The sequence below is a fragment of the Diorhabda carinulata genome, chromosome X (assembly GCF_026250575.1).
Source record: "Diorhabda carinulata isolate Delta chromosome X, icDioCari1.1, whole genome shotgun sequence".
NCBI classification, from domain to species: Eukaryota; Metazoa; Arthropoda; class Insecta; order Coleoptera; family Chrysomelidae; genus Diorhabda; species Diorhabda carinulata.
Genome location: NC_079472.1, coordinates 17,053,503 through 17,061,046, shown reverse-complemented (window position 1 = coordinate 17,061,046; position 7,544 = coordinate 17,053,503). Strand labels below are relative to the sequence as shown.

The window sequence follows — 7,544 nt, the reverse complement described above, 5'->3', positions numbered from 1 at the left end:
ACATTTGTTTTAATATTTTATAAACCATTCTCCGGAAATATTGTACAGTTAGACCGTACTATGTTGATTACGTCGTAGAAATAATTCTGTTTCCATATTATGGTACAGATAATTTTCTTGTATTATATAATCTGATCAATGGTATGATGTAGGGTTAATTGATGAAGGTCGCTGTTAACTATCACCAAAATAAAACAAGATGTACTTCAAATTATTTATTTGCAAAAATTTAAAATGTGCATTAATACATCATCAAATTAAAGGTACTAAACTCTAATTAAATTCGCATGTTTTTTGTACAAAAAAAATTAACAATCAAAACTAAATTATTCGAATTAGTCGTTATACCCAAATCGATCGTTACCTCAAATTTTAAAATCGTAAAACTGCTACCATTACCTAATTTTTATATGCAAAATTTCTTTAAAACATAGAAATCTGTAGAAATATGACAACTTCTATTTTCACAAAAATAATTATATATAAAGCGTTGTCATATCTCTTCAAATTTCTTTATTTCTTATTAACAATCTTATATACGAGTTCGACCAGCCAGATTTTCTGTAATTTTCATGACCGTATAGGCTTCAGCGTTCTCGTCGGTGGTGGAGGAATTCTTGTAAATCCTGCCGAATCGAAAACCGGAAGCAACTTCTCCTTACTTCCCCTAAGTTGATTTAGCTGATCCTTTTTCAGTGGTTCCGTTGGAAAGTACGTGGCGCCGTAAAAATCAAGACCTTGTTGTAAGAGGGCGTTGTATTCGTCCAATGAAGCGACAGTTATACGAATCGGAGGTGGAGCTCCCGGAGATTGATCCAATCTAACCGGAAGTCTAGTAACTTCAACCTGAAAGAAGTCGTCAGCCACATAAAGTAGAAAAAGAAGAATACAAAATTTCATTCTCTCCAAAAAGTTGGGTTATGTTTCCGCGAGGATTACAACTATTAAAAATATGTGTCCTACAAAATACAGAAACTTTGTTTATTCTTAGTTTAAAATTCATAGTTTAAGCTAGAGCTTAACACTGAGGTGTAAAATTGTGAATTAGACGGGTAGATAAATCATTGTTAAGTAGTAGAAAAATTAGTTTTTGCACACGGGGATCGATCCTGTGTTGCAGAATCAACACGAAGGTGTATCTTAAATCTTTTATTATTACACGTGTCAATATTTCTAGCAGTACTTGAAGAACAGAGCACGCGCTTCATGACCAAGCAAAGTCCGTTCTCTTTCATCTCAAAATATACAGATTGACCCTCGTAGAAACGTGTTAAGAATGTAGTTTTGTTTCAGTGTTCAAAAAAATATAGAAAGTTCAACTTTTGTAAATCGTTTTTATGCATAATTTGTGAACATAATTATTATAACGAATTGTATGGTAACTCTGGGCTGTCTATTAGACGCATTAAAAGTTTGTAGTTCGGAAACACCAGGGAACAAGAAACAAGGGACAATATAGTGCAAACAAGCCACAATGGAGTTCATGAATTTAAATTTCATACATTATAATCGCCGTTGTGAAATTCTTCAATTTATTTTGCGATTAAAATCGTTTAAAGCTATATCTGTCAGGTTCTTGATTCTACAAAGCAACAATAATTACTTGATACTTTGTTTTATTTATTTTACTGTATGTACTTCCATGTTTTTTATATAAGATTTGTTTTTAGTAGCTGCACTAGTTCTGAAAGTGTACACTAAAGCGTTCTTTGTAGCAGAACCAGCGCTAGTGTCGCTGTTCTTAGTAGCAGTGCAATAGAACCAGTTTTCTGTGTATTGTTAGTACTGGGTCTAGAGTCAGTTCCTCCAGTGTAGTGCAATAAGTGTAATCTGGAAACGGTGGCACTACATCTTCGTCATCGGACGAATGTAAAAAGTATTGAATCGTTTTCTATTATTGTTAATACTACAAGGCATGAATCACATTAAATAACCTCAAAGACAACAATCAACAAATGCTCCATTGCTCTCTGAACTACTCTGCACTGTATCGTTCTTTGTATCCGATCGAAATCATCTGGTATAGTTCAGTACAGTTCCAGTGCAGCTAACGGGAACAAACCTATAGTTAACTTCAGCTAGCTTTTGGGGTAACTGTACGTTATATAAATTGTTTGATTACCTCTAACAGCCTCGAATACGTTGTTAAATTGATGATTTTTGTTTTTAAAATTTGTCACCAATTTATTTTCTAACTGATAAGTACACGGCCGCTCTTCTTCTTATCGATCGTTGATTCCCATGTTGGCTATCATATGGACTACCACTTCTTTATTTATAGCTACGCGGAATAGCTGAGTTGTTGATTTCCCGAAACATTCATGAAGATTTTTTAACTACGTCCTGTACCGAATATACTGTTTACACCACCACTACACCAACACTAATAATTACACTGTCCGATGCGCGTTAGGTTAGGTTAGGAGCGTGGTTTCATTAGAGGCTAATTTTTTGTTTCAAGTTAAAATTCTAATGTTATGAAACAAGCGTATTCAACATGTAGTACATTAGGACGTAACATCGTGAATTTACCTCGCTAACACTTTGACCATTGATCTATTGTGTACCCCAGACTGTTTATGTAACTGAGCTACCTGTTTGGAAGCTATGCGGTTTACATCTTCTAGATTTAAAGAACTTGAAAGCAAGTATCGTTTTCCGGATTACCTCGCACTCTCAAAGGAGGTTTCAAGACCTGTCGAGCGTTTCTCCCATGTTCTTCAAATGGTAGTTCATCGAGCAGTGTCCAGTAACTTTTCTTAGATCATCTTTGTTCAATGAAAAGGTCTATTTGGTGAAAAAGGAAAAAAAACCTTTTCGATTGCTTGAGATCTGGGGTCTTATTTCATGTTTATGATTTCTTCTCGTTTTCCCACTTCTTTATTACCATGTCTTGATGACTTTTTGGTAAAGTTGTGGTCCCGCCATTGACGTGTACTCTTGGCCTGGTATCGATATAAAAGTAATTTCATTGTTTGTTCCCATTTGAAGATTCGATGCAGTTCCATACTAGCTATGACTCAATTTTATAAGAATCAAGTGCTTGCATGTCTGCTCCGGAAGGTTCTGAGGTCATTGGGATAGCGAGCCATCAGTGTAGAATACTAATAAGCCTCGTGGGAATGCAATCTCTGCATTTGTCCATTGCTGTCGAACATCTACGGCTTCTGATTTCTGCGTAGGTATATTTAGAAGCATTCACCGATGAAGACATTTTCGTATACGTATCTTCTTCTTTTTATTTGAACTCGCCTAAGATTAATGACATTTGTTGACATTTTGTTTAACAATATCTGATTTTAAACGTTTCAAAAATCGAATTATTTGTTATTTGTCATTTAGATCACCTCATATATTTTAGGTATAACTCATAATTTTCCAATGCCCGTTCACGTGTAACTAATATTGTTGTCTATGCTCGAGGTAGGAAAAGTTAATTTTACAAACTATCGAAGACTATACGACTTGGAAATAGTAATTGCAAAGCTAAGAAGTACGGGAAATTGCAGAGGTTCGTACCTAAAGGCAAATATTTTGAGATAATCGGTAAACGCGCCTTTAAGATATTATTAATTAACTTTCACAAAATAAGGTTGGAATTTGAAATATTTTAACGTTTTACCAGCAATTTCGCTCCTTGTAAGAATCCTGAAATATTTTAAAAATAAAATTATCTAAATTGTTTAAGCCGTTCTCGTTCATTTCTATTTAAATAAATTTAACGAAAAAAATCTATCAATTCTAACAGGATATATTTCTGCGTTTCAGATTATAAAAGAAAAACAAAAATTGTACAATTTTTGAACGTCTTGGTAATGTATTTATAGATATTGTCGACGAACACGTTTCGCACGTGTTAGCACGTGACCGTAAATACATAGAAACACGTGTTACTCACCACAGTATTCAATTACGACAAAACGATTATACTCGCAGCCCTGGAAGTCATTTCTACTCATATTAAATGCAAAAGAGTATCAAAATAAGAATAATCAATCAAAATTAACTACTAAATGATTGGTTAGGTTTCTACAGCGAAAATACAACGAACGAAAACGAAAAAGCCTACACAGAATAGGTTTTGATATTTTGGTACAGGCATTTAATAATGAGGCTTACGGTCTTGCATAAAAGTAACAGGTTTAGGTACGCACGATCAAGATTGAACAAAAGGCTTCTGCTAGATCAAAATCTAGTATTGCAAGACTATAACATGAAACAAAAAGTCTTGATGATAAAACCATCCTAACCTAGATATTCGAACAGAATAGGATTTTGGAATCTTGAAAACTATGAGACCCTCAAAATTGCCTACTATGAAATCTACCAAAGGCTTGTAAGTGTCTTAGTGCAAGATCAAGACCAAGAGTGGACCGTGTAAGACCCAGACTCATAAGCAAGATCAAGAACAAGGCTAACAAGATCAAAATCTAGTAATGCAAGACTATTACGTAATACCAATACTCCTGATGATAGAATGATAATAGAACCATCCTAACCTAGTATTCCCACACGGAAGATGTTCGAACAGACTAGGATTTTAGAATTTATCCTAAAATTTCCTTCTAAAAATTGCCTACTATGAAATCTACCAAATAATTAGATGTGTCTTCGTGCAAGATAAAGACCAAGAGTGGACCGTCTAAGACCAAAACTCATAAGCAAGATCAAGAATAAAGCTAACTGCGTTTTGTTCATGGTCTTGCATTTATCCATGATTACACGGAGAAGATTATTTAAGATGAGATAGTAAAAGCAATAAATCAAATTCCATTACAAAAGATGACCTGCTTTGAACTTGTGGAAGCTTTAAAATCCTCGATCTATCAATATAAATAAAAATAAGAGAAATCTACATACTACAAAGTATTCTTCAACTAAAAAGAGATAACAAAACTTACAATCTATGGTTGCGAATCCAAGATGATAACCGATAAATTCAAGCAAAAACTAACAACATGTGAAAGAGAAATACTGAGTAAAATAGGGGGTGTAAAGAGACTCGATAAACGTCATAATTAGACGCGGATTGAACATATTGAGAGCAGTGCAAAAAATCGAAAATATGTTTGGACACATAGTGAGAATGGAGAAGAATGGATGAAGAATAGAAGAAGCAGATCCAGAGGGAAATAGAATGAGGACATAACAAAAACTGGAGACGGACTAACAGGAACCGAAAGATAGAATTGAATGGGGAAAAAATATCACTTCTACGACTATAGTAGAAGAGGTTGAAGGGATGTTCACCATCGTTTTATCAATATAAATATTATAACTTTGAATATAGTTACCACGGAGCAGTATCTGTATAGACTTGCTCGAATGTCGTCTTCGGGAAGATCGGATGGTACTTCAAAGACGACTAAGGAGAATGTTTTTTGAGGTCTGCAAGGAATGGCCACTTTTCTATATAATCTGCCACCGGTTACCTGAAATAAGCAGCAAAGTTTTTCAATACAAAAATTCAATATTAAATTATCATATTATATAACGTTAGATTTTTCTTTTTCACTTAAAAAAAAGTTACCTTATGAAATCCCTTTCTGAAAACTTGCTGATAGTCCTCGGGCTCAGAAAATTTGAACAATATGCCAGTAGCTGTTTTTGTCAAACTGAAACTTCCGCGAAAGTTTAATTTGTCGCAAATGTTGGCTGCTTTATCTAAACTTAGATCGTGAGATGGAGTTAGTAGAAATGCGCCTGTAAAAAATATAATAATGACGAAGCTACCGTTTAAGATTGTATTTTTAACTAGAATATCAAAATTATAAAGTTATAAGAAAATAAAATTACTATGGAATAATGGAGTTTTATTCATACTGTATCAGATTTATGTACAGTTTTGGTTTTAGACTATAACATACAAATATGATCTTTTAGTTTTCCTGCATGGTATTGGTACGGCATAGACTTACCCTTTGTTAAGAATCTGTGTTCACTCAACTCACTGTTGTCGTCGTCGTTTTCTCCCATCATGTCAAATTCGTGCCACATAATATGTAACACCATTTTTTCTTTGAGACTTTTATATACCAACCTACTATTGTACCTACGCCTTCCAACTCTAATTATACCTCAATTTACTAGTTCCATTAAAAATAATGATTGAACATCGTTATAAATCGATCAGAGGAGGCGCATCAACATTTTACCAACAGGCTAAAATCAATATCGACCAACCACGTTGGTAGTCTCCAATAACTAGCTCTACGTACACCTCCAACCTTCTAGACAGTATCCTGGCCATTAGAAGACATTGGAGTAGACTCAGCGTTCCATAAACGCAGTCATAAGCTTGCCGGTTGTCTATAATGCACTTTTTATGAATCTGTGGTCTGTAGTTGCTCTTCCTCTTCTGAAACCACGTTGGTAGTCTCCAATAACTAGCTCTACGTACACCTCCAACCTTCTAGACAGTATCCTGGCCATTAGAAGACATTGGAGTAGACTCAGCGTTCCATAAACGCAGTCATAAGCTTGCCGGTTGTCTATAATGCACTTTTTATGAATCTGTGGTCTGTAGTTGCTCTTCCTCTTCTGAAACCACGTTGGTAGTCTCCAATAACTAGCTCTACGTACACCTCCAACCTTCTAGACAGTATTATGGCCATTAGAAGACAATGGAGTAGACTCAGCGTTCCATAAACGCAGTCATAAGCTTGCCGGTTGTCTATAATGCACTTTTTATGAATCTGTGGTCTGTAGTTGCTCTTCCTCTTCTGAAACCACGTTGGTAGTCTCCAATAACTAGCTCTACGTACACCTCCAACCTTCTAGACAGTATTATGGCCATTAGAAGACAATGGAGTAGTCTCAGCGTTCCATAAACGCAGTCATAAGCTTGCCGGTTGTCTATGATGCACTTTTTATGAATCTGTGGTCTGTAGTTGCTCTTCCTCTTCTGAAACCACGTTGGTAGTCTCCAATAACTAGCTCTACGTACACCTCCAACCTTCTAGACAGTATTATGGCCATTAGAAGACAATGGAGTAGTCTCAGCGTTCCATAAACGCAGTCATAAGCTTGCCGGTTGTCTATGATGCACTTTTTATGAATCTGTGGTCTGTAGTTGCTCTTCCTCTTCTGAAACCACGTTGGTAGTCTCCAATAACTAGCTCTACGTACACCTCCAACCTTCTAGACAGTATTATGGCCATTAGAAGACAATGGAGTAGTCTCAGCGTTCCATAAACGCAGTCATAAGCTTGCCGGTTGTCTATGATGCACTTTTTATGAATCTGTGGTCTGTCGTTGCTCTTCCTCTTCTGAAACCACGTTGGTATTCTCCAATAACTAGTTCTGCGTACACCTCCAACCTTCTAGACAGTATCCTGGCCATTAGAAGACAATGGAGTAGTCTCAGCGTTCCATAAACGTAGTCATAAGCTTGCCGGTTGTTTATGATGCACTTTTTATGAATCTGTGGTCTGTAGTGTCTCTTCCTCTTCTGAAACCACGTTGGTAGTCTCCAATAACTAGCTCTACGTACACCTCCAACCTTCTAGACAGTATTATGGCCATTAGAAGACAATGGAGTAGAC

The 7,544-nt window shown here is 35.8% G+C and overlaps 1 protein-coding gene across 1 annotated transcript; it reads right to left on the bottom strand.

Moving 5' to 3' along the window:
* Positions 1 to 202: 202 nt before the first annotated feature.
* Positions 203 to 6,012, bottom strand: LOC130902312 (uncharacterized). Its single transcript, XM_057814369.1, has 4 exons — positions 5,919 to 6,012; positions 5,531 to 5,703; positions 5,295 to 5,432; positions 203 to 846 (listed from the first exon to the last, which is right to left on the bottom strand). Exons 1-4 carry the CDS (start codon positions 6,010 to 6,012, stop codon positions 571 to 573), a joined length of 681 nt encoding a protein of 226 aa, XP_057670352.1. The 3' UTR covers positions 203 to 570.
* Between the last annotated feature and the right edge of the window lie 1,532 nt (positions 6,013 to 7,544).

Coding starts and splice junctions, on each gene's coding strand:
- LOC130902312 (XM_057814369.1), bottom strand. CDS start 6,012: ATGGTGTTACATATTATGTGGCACGAATTTGACATGATGGGAGAAAAC. Junction 5,704..5,918: donor ACACAGATTCTTAACAAAGG/GTAAGTCTATGC, acceptor TATTTTTTACAG/GCGCATTTCTACTAACTCCA. Junction 847..5,294: donor TATACAGATACTGCTCCGTG/GTAACTATATTC, acceptor GACTTCTTTCAG/GTTGAAGTTACTAGACTTCC.